The sequence below is a fragment of the Pteropus medius genome, unplaced genomic scaffold (assembly GCF_902729225.1).
Source record: "Pteropus medius unplaced genomic scaffold, Ma_sr-lr_union100, whole genome shotgun sequence".
In the NCBI taxonomy this organism is placed as follows: Eukaryota; Metazoa; Chordata; class Mammalia; order Chiroptera; family Pteropodidae; genus Pteropus; species Pteropus medius.
This window is the reverse complement of record NW_024345479.1, coordinates 2,779,940-2,792,630: the sequence shown is the minus strand read 5'-3', so window position 1 is coordinate 2,792,630 and position 12,691 is coordinate 2,779,940. Positions and strand designations below refer to the sequence as shown.

The window sequence follows — 12,691 nt, the reverse complement described above, 5'->3', positions numbered from 1 at the left end:
CCCCCAATCCTTGTTTTCCTGGTCCAGACTGGGTACTGTTTCTTGCTTTTGCACCTCCCACCCCAAGGAAGAGGTAACCGGAGAAGCGGGGAAATGTCAATGCTTAGGAGTGAAGGGGCCTAGAGGGATCTCCCAGTCCACTTCTGAGGACTCTTCAGAGAGTACTTATCTCAGAGTCCCTCCCCTCCTCCAACCTACTGGCTCCCGTGGACAGGGGCAGTGGGAAGACTTTGGCCTTCCTTTCCTGCCAGGGAGGATGACAACTCCAGCCCCGAGGCAGCCTCCCTCCACCTGGACAACTGAATTGGAGCTAGATGGTTTGCAATGAGATCAATCCTCCTTTTGCTTTTTTTTTTTTCTCTCTCTCTCCCATTGCAGAAAGATTGGGGGACTTGCTGCTTCTAAGGCAAACAGCTGGAAAGGGTAGGTGGGATGAGGACTCTAGGCAGTCCCGAAGGGTGCCCAGTAGCGGGGCACTGCCCAGTGTGGGCTACATGAGTGATGAGATGGGCCACAGCTTCAGAGACTCAGGTTGAGAGCCGCAATAATTTGTCTTGTCATTCATTTGACAAGTGGGGAAACCAAGGCCCAGACAGACTAACCCATAGACTGATAAAACTTTGTGTAACACTTTACCATTTACAGAGCCTATCCATAGCCTTAAATGGAAAAGAACTGTCTAAATGGAAAAACTCATACAAAAGCATAGCACCACCATGCATTATACTCATTCACTGGTTCAACACACAGATACAACACCTGCCCTGTCCGGGGGCTGGCTAAATCCCGAGCACTCAGTGACATGCAGGATCAACCTGGCCCTGCCCCGACGGGGCTTACATCCCTGGAGATCACATACCTCTCACTCGCTCTTACAACTTTCAGAGGAATACTGACTGACGTAACTCTTCTCCCCATTTCACAAGGGAGAAAAGCGAGGTCAGAGAGGATTCATTTGCCCAAAGTCACATAGTTTCTTTCTTTCTTTCTTTCTTTTTTTTTTGCAGAGGCACGACTTAAAACTTAAGCCTTGATGCCAGTGCAGCTTCAGAAAGTCACCAAAGGTGTATGTGTAGAAAAATGTCTAACAACTGGCTTCCGGAGTGGGGAGGGGTGATGGAAGGAAGGGTCCTCAGTGCAGCGTTTGCCGATTTCTGTGACAAAGTGGCTGATTTCAAGCTACCGATTTGGAGTCACTGAGCACAGAACTGGGAAGAGACACGGCCAACCTCCTCTTATGAGTCTGTACAAGCTTTTCCGGCACACCACTGCTTAAGCTTTCTTTAGTTGTTTCTAAGAGAGTTGAAGGGAAACATTTACAATTAAAAATAAATAAATCAATAAATCATTAAGCCAGTGTCCCAAAGATCTAGTAATTGTGTGTTTATTTTTCCCCGAAACAACTCTAAGTCTGAGATAGAAGAGGCCCAGGAGGCAAGCCTTGTACACATCAGGCAGTAACTGCCGAGTTTTCACAGGGTTACCAGGGTCCGAGGTAACAATGAACCCTCCAAAAGCTGAGGGAGTGAGGTTCACGGAGCCCTGTACAGGCATTTGTGCGCGCGCGCGCACACACACACACACACACACACACACACACTCCAGATGTTTTTGATACAAGAAAGGCTCCTTACCAAGCAGAGGTGGGGTCTGAGACAGGGATGAGGAAGGCACCTTTCTGTAATTCATCTGCCCAGAGGAAGCAGCAATTTTCAGTTCGCTCAAAGGCCCAGGCTGGTTTGTGCTGCCGGACCCTCCCTGTGTGACTCCAACTGCTAGGTGAATGTGGCAGGGGCTTTGAGTGTACCTGGGGGTTGCAGGACATCTAGGTGGAGGATGAGGAAGTTATAGGCAACCTTTCACAGCTTCATCACACCCACTACCCCCAGGCGCCATCTCTCCTTCTGAAAAATCACCCCTATTGGCACAGAAATGTAATAGGATAAAAAATAAATGTGAAACTCCAGGTCTTCCTCTAAGGTGCCTGAGGCCATGAGGTCTAGAGTCTATGCAAACATTTCTTCCTTCATCTGCCCCATCCTTCAAGGCTCAGCTCAGAGGACATGCCCTCCTTCAAGACTTCCCCCAACTTTGGGCACAATAAGTGGCCCGTCCTCTGAGCTCCACTGCCCCCTGTGCAATGTCCGGTGTCACCTGTTACATGGCTCCAGCAATATTTACCTTGCTGGCCACTCGCACAACCATGCTCCCCAAGGGCCAGGGCCTGCAAGGTAGTTGTCTCTGTTCCCCAAGCCCTAGTGCCAGGCTCTGCACATAACAGGGCCTCAGGAAATGAATGTGAGTGAATGAATAGGTTACAAATAGCCATGAAAACCTCAACACTATTGTAACGTCAGCCCACAGCCCAAAGGAAGAACACCCTTCCTCTCTAGCCCACCACAGATTATGGCCTTTCTTGAAAGGGCCATCCTTAGTAGGCCAGAGAAAGCCACATGCCACTTCCTAAGTAAAAGCTCGAAGTAGGAGAGCTGGCTTGCAGGACTTGTCCATCTGCAATGATGTAGGGGACTGCCACCCTCAGCCAGAAGTGAAACAGGCGGGACAAAGAGAGTCAGGGTTGGGGCACAAATGGAGACATAGACTTGTCAAGGGAGCCAGTTTCAGGGACAGAGACACACAAGCAGTAGCCAGAGAAAGCGGGGCCCCTAGCAAACCTCATGCCAGAATCTAGGGACGGGTCTCCCCACCAGTTAGACTCAGAGCAGATTTGGGGGCGCGCCTCAAGTGAGAGCCCAGCCAGAGGTGGTCAGATGTCCTCCAGAACCCTCCACGGCCCTACCAGCAGGGCAGGGGGACGAGTGTGGTAGAAAGGGGGAGGTGGGTGGGTGTGAGGAAACATATCTCTGATTAAAAATATTTGTTCATTTCTACTGCCGATTTGTGCTTGTTTGAGTATATGGCTTTGGTAACATTTTTTTTTTCTCTATAAACAGAACCCTTACTATCTCCGCCTGAGTTATTTGCTTTTGAATTATCTCGCCAACATCTGGGGCTCACTTAAGGACGATGACGTCTGTCTGCATGACCAGCGGACCCCTTCCAGAACCAAGACAGAGGCCGTCCCAAAGCCACATTTCTGGCAGTTTGAGACATTCTGTTGAATCTCTGCTTCCACTCATCAAAAATTCAGAAATACTACGGTCCAGACACAGAAAGCCTGGCCACCAATCAAGAAAGGTTAATGGATCAAAAGAGAGGTTTACAGGCCCCATTTTGTTTCAGTATGGACACCAGTGGGATCCAGCTGGATCGGTCAGAAAAAATCAGACTGACAGGTCCCCCTAAAAAACTTCCCTGCAAAACGGGCGGTCACGGTATAAAAACTGCAAGACGGTGGTTGGGGAACAAGTGTCCGTTCACTCTTTCGTGTATTCCTTTGCTCGCTCGGTTATTCATTCAATAATTAGGAATCAAGCCCCAGCAGGGGACCCCAGAGGTAAATATAACCAGGGTCCCGGACCCCAAGAGGATTCCTTCTCGGCACTAAAGCAAAGTGCAAAAGGGACAGAGAGGAGAGGAGGCAAGAAATGACAAGACTCAGGGAGCTGAGTAGAGAAAAAATGGAAAGGTGAAAAGGGGAAGAAGGGCCTCTGGATGGATAAAAAGCTCCAGGGGAGAGTACTGTAAAGGATCCTTTGTCCAGAGAGGTCAGAAGACAGAATGGGCCAGATCTGCTGATGACATGTCCCTGCCCACCACGCCCTCACTTGGCTGGTCCTTCTCACTCTTCTGCAGTCAGTTCTGGGGCCTCCCACCCAGCAGCCGCAGCCTGGCACAGAGGTACAGCACAGGCCTCTGACACATTTCTGGACTCACATCTGCCTTTGAAAGGAAAGGAAAGTTCTGGTAAATGAGAAGCCCAAGTGTTAGGGCCATCTGAGGCCATTCTTGGGCCAGCCAAGGGGCAGTCTATAATTTGGAGCCTTTAAGAATGAAATCCTCATTAATCGATTCCATAAATTCAGAATCTGTCAGTTTCAACATTGGTTACACTAAAGTTGCTTTTATACTGTCCATGAAAGAAAGGGTTTCTTAAACAAATGAATAGAGGAAATTATATTGACTTCTGGGGACCCCTCCAACCAAATAAAAAGTGTATAAGCTACTCTGTGTGTTTTGTGTGCCTCTGCAGATGGATGCTGCTAAATGTACATGAATCTTTCTCTGCATCAAAGCGCACTCTGCAGACTCTCTGCTCCAAAGCCTGTGTAGCAGTTTATATAAGGAAGTAATAGTAAGAAAAACTCTCCTTCCTTCAACCCTAGGAGTGAGACTGTGCAGAATTCCCTCCACCCCAGGCAGAGGTAGGAAGAAAGTGTTTCGAGGCTAGGAAATGAGAGTACCCCCCACCACCCCCAGCCCCCGCCCGCCACAGGGTTCAGTGCAGGGTGTGTTGGGGGATGATTCTTGAATAGTAGGAAACCAAACATAGCACCTCAGGCAGAGAAGAGCCAAGCTTGGGTACAAGCACAGTGATGCCGCCCATTCTGTAGGACCAGGTGGGCTTGGACAATGGGAATATCGTGGTGATAATAGGGTCTGCAGACCAGAGCACTCTCCCTGAACTTCTGTCTCATTTCAGCCCTGGTTATTTGGGATTTACTGTTATTTGCAGCTCAACCTAATCCAACCTAATTCTCTGCTTCCTGGGTTGAATATCAGACCCAGAGGAACCTGACTTCTTAGTCATATAAAAGCCATCATTTCCCAAAGCAAAAATCATAGCCCATTTTAAAACCCAGTGAAGGCCATGGGGACTGTCCTAGAAAAATGTGTGCGTGTGAGTATGCTCCATTCGCACCTGAATATTCCTCCTAAAGTCTATGCCTGCACCCCTAAACTAAAGAGATGCAATTACCAAAGCACTCACCCCCAAACTCAAATGGTGTCAGGCCCTGTTCTCACTTGGGGTCAGCAGAGAGCAGAGGACAGGGTCTCTGCGACACCCGTTCCTTTCAGCAACACTAGTTCCTGCCTGCCGCAGACACTGGGCTAAGTGCTGGGGCCACAGTGAGATGCCCAGGAGCTCACAGCTAGTTGGAGAGAAGGTGAATGAGCAGGGCAGTGTGATGAGTTCAATATTAAAAACATCAACAAAGCGCTTGGGAGTAGAGGAAGAAACCATGAGTTGTGCTGCATGGTGAAGGCAATGTCTGAGCTTTGCCAAGGGGCAAAAGGGTAGGAGTTGGGGAGATTTTATATGAGGAACTGTGTCACAGAGATGCAGATAGCCCTTGGCATGTTTGGAGAAAACAGAACATGCACATCAATGCTGCCCAGACAGAGCGGTGGATGACCGAAAGGGTTTGGGGAGGAGCCTATAAAGGCAGGCTGTGAGCAGCTACACAGGGCCTTGAATGCCACTCTAAAAATTTTAACTCGATGCTGCAGGCAACAAAGAGTCAGAGAATGACATGATCAGATCTGTCTGGTAGTGACAAGAAGGAATGGGGGACAGAGAAAAGAAAGACTGGAAGCTGGGAGCTGCTGGGCAGTGACTGAGGGTCAGGCGCAGGCTTTCACCTGGCCAGTGGACACAATACCTCAGCAAACAGCACCCGGAGTCACTGAAGCCAGCAGCTCCCACAACAGAGCCCTTGAGCCTCCTCTAGGTCGCTCAGAACAGGCGCAGCTGCCCTCCTGTTTTGTCAGGCGCACTGTGCTTTCTCCCCCACCCTTTACCCTGCCTCCCCACACCTCCCTGGCTTGCCCTTAAACAGCCTTTCATTCCAGAATCACAGAGCAGCCTCAGATGCAGACACTCCCAGAGGATCCGACTTCCTCTAATTCACCCTCATTCAACAGCTGGATCCAACACACATTTCCTGAGACTCTGCTGTGCACAAAGCCCTGTGAGGGAGGCACAGATGAAACAGACCAGACTCTGCCCCACCGGTTCAGTGATGCGCGGGGAGCGTGCATCACTGTCCTTCTCGCAAAACAGCCTGGGGTGCGCGCACATGAGGCTGGGGGTGTTTGGGAAACTGAGGAGGAAAGGATTCACCCCTCTGGGTGGGTCAGATTTAGAAAGTCTCGATGGTGGACCCTGGAGTTTAAAAAAAACCCAGAAGATCCAGTTTTCAGTTCTCCCTTTCACAGCTGTATGACAACAAGCAAGTCACTCCACCTCTCTGAACCTCCATGTCCTCATTTAGAAAGGGACAGATGTAAAGTAGTCCTCCTTTACCTGCAAAGGACATGTTCTAAGACCCACAGTGGATGCCTGAAATAGCAGAGTACTGAACCCTGTATGTACTGTTTTTTCCTATACATACATACATACCTATGATAAAGTTTAATTTATAAATTAGGCACGGTAAGAGATTAACAACAGTAACTAATATAAAATAAAACAATTAAAAGCAATACATTGTAATAAAAGTTATGTGAATGCGGTCTCTCTCAAAATATTTTTTTTCTCTCAAAATATTTTATTAGGCTATACTGTCTTTCTTCTTCTTGTGATGATGTGAGATGATACAATGCCTACGTGATGAGATGAAGGGAGGTAAATAATGTAGGCATTGTGATGTAGCATTAGGCTACTATTGACCTTCCGATGAAATGGCTACTAAGTGACTAACAGGTGGGGAATGTATACAGCATGGGCTAGACAAAGGGATGAGTCATGTTCCAGGCGGAACGGAGCAAGAGGATGCGAGATTTCATCACGCTACTCAGAATGCAATTTAAAACTTATGAACTGTTTATTTCTGAAATTTCCTATTTAGTATTTTCAGGCCATGGTTGACTGTGAGTAACTGAAACCATGGAAAGGGAAACCATGGATAAGAGGGACTACTGAACATTCTCCTACAAGGTTGGGAGGATAATCCAAAAATATATTGTAAAGCTCCGTGCCTGGGGATGGGATTACAGTCATTGTGGTAAGCAGACTCTAAAATGGCCCCCAAGGACCCTGCCTCTTGGTATTCACATCCTATGTAATCCTGTCAGGAGTGTGCACTGGACCTAGAGACTTGCTTCTAACCAGTAGAATATGGCAAAAAGTGATAGGATGGAACTTCTAAGGTTAGATTACAAAAAGACTCTGGCTTCCATCTTGCTCACCCTCCACTGCTGTCTTCCTCGCCTGCTCTGATGGAAACCAGCTGCCAGGTTGGGAACTGTCCTAGGGGGAGGGCCACATGGCAGGAACTGAGTGGAAAACTGAATCCTGCCAACAATGTCATGAAAGCTCTTGGAGGTGGATCTCACCACCCCCGCCCCATCAATCACTGAGAAGATGAACCCTGACAAACACCTCGAGAGCAGCCTGTGAAAGACGCTGAACCAGAGCACCCAACTAAGTTGGGCTTTGTTTCATGATCCTCAGCAACTCTGAGATAATGTGTTTGTTGTTTTAAGCTGCAGTCAGGGTAATTGGTTATGCAGCAGCAGCTAACTAATAATCAGAGTGATTTAGCAACCAGCTCAGTACAGGTGCTAACCAACCAGTTAGAGCATTTGCTGACAGCAGCAATGGAGCGGGTTCTTGGAGGCCCTTGCTCGAGCCTCTTGCTAGAGCACTGGGAGTTCGGGAAGGTGGTCCGAAGAGGGGCAGGTGAAGTGGTAGGAATTTCTTATGGCAATACTCACAGAGGGGCACAAAAGTACCTGCAAGAATATTCACTGCAGCATCATTTGTTATAGCGAAAGATTGGAAACAAGTGAAAAGTCTATGCCTAGGAAACTGATTAAGTTAAGGACATCCATACAATGGGCTGTCTGTCACACAGCCATCAAACAGAATGAGGCATGTGCCGACACGGAATGATGGACAGGATATACTTAGTTCAGGGGCAGAACCGTGGCATCATATGCCATCATTTGTGTTAAATATAAGTAGGTATATTTACCTGAAGGCTTGTAACTCTAGAAATAACCTGGTATCCCTCGTTTCCTCAGAAAGGAGAAGTGAGTGGGGGTCAGAGATGGGAGAGAAACCTAAGTTTTCTGTCTCCTGGAGCCTCCGGTGATGCTCCTTCTACCATCTGGGGTGGGGAGGCAATTACGGCTATTTCTGGGAGGACTTATAAACCCTAATTTGGTGTCTAGAGATTTTCTGAATAAAGGGAGTGCTGCATGGAAGGGCCCTGGATCCCATTTCCCTCATCAGCCAGAGTGCCTCCCGCTAGAGATTTTATTGGAAAAAAATGGTTCCTCTGCTCTAACAAAGAAAAGTCACTCACTATGCCCCCTTTCTTCCCTCAGTCTCCACTCAACACTCCGTCCATCTACTCTCCACCTGCCATCTCCCGGTAGCCTGGTTCAGTCTGAGCTGTGTCCACCTAGTCCACGTCTCTGCTGGATCCCTGGGGACTTACCTGGTACGTCCGGGGATGGATTAAGAATCATGAAGGCGTCTGACAGGCCAGCTTTGACAGGGTGCTGGGAGGAGCTGATTTCCAGGATGGACATCGGGATCTGCAGCAGGGGAGAAGAGGCTCTATCAACATCCCTAAACACTCCTGTGCCAGCCTAGTCTTCCCCTCTGAGCTTCAGACCCATCTGCCTGCTCGGAGTCACCTCTTGGAGGATGCGAAGACATCTCACACCCAAGAGGCCTCACCCAAATTTCAAGTCTTCCCCACACCACCTCTAAGCACATTTCCTTGTTCTTTGTTCCATCTTTGTGAATGGTATGTCCATGCAGGCCAGAGACCTAGGAGTCACCCCAGCCCCTCCCTTTTCTTCATTTCCCCCCTCCTCCACCTAATACATTTCTAAATCCTGTTAATAAGCTGGCTAACTGGCTCTCAAATAAATCTATTTCCCCCTACCCCTGCCAGATTCTAAGCTAGCATCACCTCTCTCCTAAATCATCTCCCAGCTTTCCTTCTGACCCCTCAATAGTCTGTCACAGGACCTTTGCACATGCTTTTCTTTCTCCTGAAACACACTCTTTGCTTCCTTAACTCCTATGCATCCTGCAGATATCAACTCTTTTCCTTAAAGAAGCCTCCCCTGACCTCTGCTGAGGCAAAGAGCTCCATGAAAGGCTCTTCTGGCATCAGGCACCTCTACTTCGCAGCACTTGTCACAGTGGCGATTCTCCCTTTGTCCCTGCAATTATTGTCTATCTCCTCAACAAGATTTAAGATCTATAAGGGCAGAGCCCACAGCCATTTTATTAACTACTATATCCTCAGCACCAAGCCCTATGCCTGGCACATTGCAGGTTCTCTACAAATATTCACTGAATGAAAAAAAGGCTCCCCGAGACCCAGCCATCTCTGCAGCTGGGCTCACTCACCTCTTTGTAGCCGAACACAATTCGGCCGTCACGGTGCAGAGCTGCCTGGAAGGTGAAGCTGCCCCTGTCCTCCCGGCCTTGGAGGTAGACATGGTCCCACTGAACAACAAAGACTGTTCCTGTGGAGGAGAGCAGAGACCTGGCTAGAGGAGGTGTGTAGTTCAGGGAGCAGGGCATTGTAGAAAAAGTGGCCAAAATAGATTGGCCACAGATGGAGCCCCTTAGGGCAGTCTGCAAATTTAACTGGAGGCAGGAGCTGGGCGATGCACAAACATTGGCCTGGCTTCCCAGCTGGAGAGGAACCATGAGACTCTGCTGCAGCCCTTAGAAACCGTGTTTGATCATCTCTTACCCTTGGATCATGCTTCTTACCCCAAGAAGCATGCCCCTTACTTCTTGCCTATCCTGACACTTGAGATGAAAGGGAGGAGAAATAAGAGAAATGCCTCTTCTCCTGGGATGGGAGGGTATGTACTCAAGGCACAGCCTGGTGAGAGTAAGAAACAATAAAGGTCCCTAGTATTTATTTTATCTCTACTAAAAGCCAAGCACTTTCATTCCATTATCTCACCAGATCCTGCTAAGTAGCAGGCATCTTGTTACCATCTTACAGATGAGAAAACGACACAGAAAGCTGGGGTGGCCGCCTTGCTATGTGACTGTGGGCAAGTCCCTTACCCTCTCTGGGCCTTGGGCTTCTCTACAGGGGCTGGATTAGGGGAGCCCTGGTGCTGGATGACTTAAACTCTGAGATCTGGTCTCACCATTGTCAAAGTAAGCGACTGTGGAATTGTCGGAGTAGCCAGGGTTGAAGTTGGCCATCAGAGGGGCCACGTACTGAGTAGCGGTGAGCATCCGATGGATCACATCGCCAGTGAAGATGAAGCCTGGGGTGAGGAGAAGAGCAGAGGAATCACCAGAGAAGGCCTAGAGGATTTGCTTCCTTGTGTTTTTCCCCCAAGGACAGGAAGGAGCAAGCCTTAGACCTCTATCCACCACACCCAGCTGGTGGGCTCAGGGTCAGGCATGTATGGAGCAAAAGGGTCCCAGACCAGAAAAGGTTCTCCCTGCCCATCCAGGTGGGCACAAATTCCCACCTCTCCCTCTCCCTGGGAAAGCACACAGGAATCAAAGATGGATTCCTGATATCAACAGGGAGCTGGTCCCAAGAACCAAGCTCCTAGTGCAATCTCCATTTTCCCCTCATTCATAGACTCAGAAACATGGGGACCACAGGGACTGTCCACCCTGACCCGAGTTGGCCTGGAGGGACACACACACACACACACACACACACACACACACACACACACACACAAGCAAGTCAGCTGCTGTGAGGGAGGTATTCTGTCACACCCACTGACCTCCCTCCTGAGAGTGGGCTTCCAAGAGAGCCAAACGTGGGTCCCTCGCCAGTCCATCCATACAACCCCATCTGCAGTGAACCTCCCCAGGTAGGTCCCCAAAGTTTTGGCTGAGATCTCCAAACCCTCCTCCAGCTTCACTGACATGGCTTACCTCCAGTTGCTATGGTGATCTGCCGCAGAGGATGCCCGTAGAAAGGGAAATCGAAGGACAAGACCACTCTCTGCAGGGGATGGGAAACAGTCAGCATGGGCCAAGCTGCAGGCCAGGAGGCTGGGCACCCACACTGCCCCATGCTTCTCTGATCAGAGTGGGGAGCAGGCATATCCAGGGCAGGCCTCCAGGACTATTGGGGGGTACCCCAACTCTGATAAAGCCACCTGGGATCCCCTGGAAGTCACTTCCTAGATCACAGATCTTAGGCCACAGCCATGCCCACTGACCAGGTGAGGTGGGCTTCCCCAGCCTCCCAGCCCAGGATAGTGCTGCCAGGAACCGGGGCACTCACCGAAGCCTGCCGGTGGGTGTTAGAGAGGATTCTGTGGACCTTCACTTGGCTCCTGTTGGCCTTGGCCACATCTACCCATAGCTCTTGGCTGCGGGGCTCACTGGGGCCATACAGACGTGACACGTAGTAGCTGTGGTTGTCCTCCTGCCACCACCGAAGACAGAACCCAAAGGAGGTGTGAGGCATCAGGCATGCCAGAAACAACCCTCTGTACCTCCTCACCCCTGACTTCTGTATACAAGAAGTCATGGCCCTCCTGGGGAGTTTGACCTGTGGCACAAAGGGCTGGCTTAGGCCTGGGAGCCCCTGGGCCCTCCTTGGCCCCAGACAGCTCAGTACCTCAGCCTAGCCATGCCTCTACAGCTCTGGCCCCAGCCAAATTCATACTTGCTGTACTCATGCTCAGCCCTTGTCATTCCCAGACAGGCCAGGAGGCTTTTTCTGCAGCTCGAGTTACTGTGGAGCACGTCCAAGACAGAGCTTGGATTGGGGCACCAGAGAGAAACTGACAGAGCAGTCTCTAACAGAGCCCTTTCAGGAAGCTCCCAGACTGAGGGGGACACACAGTCCCTGCTCTGGGGAGTACCCTGTTTAAGGGAGAAGGGAAAACTAGATCTTATAAGCTACCAGTCTAAAGATGGAGGCAGACCCTTAATCTTGGGGAATTGCTAGTCTGATGGAGGAGGTGGGACTTATGGAAACAGAATACACAGACACAGACCCTCAAGCAGAGAGATGATAATGGGCCTATACTACGGTCACTAGAAAGTTGAGAAAGGGGAGAGAAGCCGCAAGGATTCCTTCGAGATATATTTCTAGCCTCAATTATGTGCCTGATGGGGATAAAATAAAGAGCAAGCCAGAACGCAGCAGGTTGGATGTTAATTCCATAAAGCCTCTCTTGCACAGGAGCATTGGGCACCAGGATTTAAAGGAGGCCAGGAAATGGTTGGCAGAAAGGATGGAAGAGCCAGGAGAGAAGGCGAAGTCATAGCATTTTGGTCCCCTGGTGGGGCATCAGCTGTAGGAGGAAAGGAGGCAAAACAGGCAGGTTCACTTGGCTGCTGTGGCAGAGATGGGGCTGCTGATCCGTGAGGAGCCCTGAGCATCGTGGGTCATCAATCAGGCTGTCCAGTGGCAGTGGTTGCAGACACAGCAGAGCAGACCATGTTCTCCCTGTCAACCTGCCAGCTGCCCGCCAGTCCTTGCCCTGGGCCCAGCATGAGCAGGGATAGGATGCCTGTCTCCCCACTTGCCAAGAGGCAGAATCTGGTCTTCTGACAAGTAACACACTCTGGGAATCTTGGTCTGGGCAGAGCTGGGGAAGGTGAGCAGAAGAAACGTGTTGGGCGGGGATAGATTTCACACTGCTACTGCCTGTTTTCACGTCCAAAAAACAAATCTAAAACACATTCGAGGACACATCACTTAGCTCACAAACCGTCTGGGGCTCCCATTGCCCTCATGACAAAACCCAAACGTCAGCCTGGCATGCGAGGTCCCATCATGAGCCAGCGCCACCTTCTCTTCAGCTCCACTTC

General features: G+C 49.9%; 1 protein-coding gene across 1 annotated transcript in view; it reads right to left on the bottom strand.

The window, feature by feature from the left end:
* The window catches only part of PLXDC1 (plexin domain containing 1), a 64,990-nt gene that overhangs the window by 23,998 nt on the left and 28,301 nt on the right, over positions 1 to 12,691 (bottom strand). The window contains exons 3-7 of the mRNA XM_039873637.1: positions 11,151 to 11,294; positions 10,796 to 10,865; positions 10,042 to 10,164; positions 9,278 to 9,396; positions 8,349 to 8,448 (exon numbers count right to left, since the gene is read on the bottom strand). Of these exons, the coding sequence (XP_039729571.1) occupies positions 8,349 to 8,448; positions 9,278 to 9,396; positions 10,042 to 10,164; positions 10,796 to 10,865; positions 11,151 to 11,294 (556 nt within the window). The remainder of the gene's footprint in view (positions 1 to 8,348; positions 8,449 to 9,277; positions 9,397 to 10,041; positions 10,165 to 10,795; positions 10,866 to 11,150; positions 11,295 to 12,691) is intronic.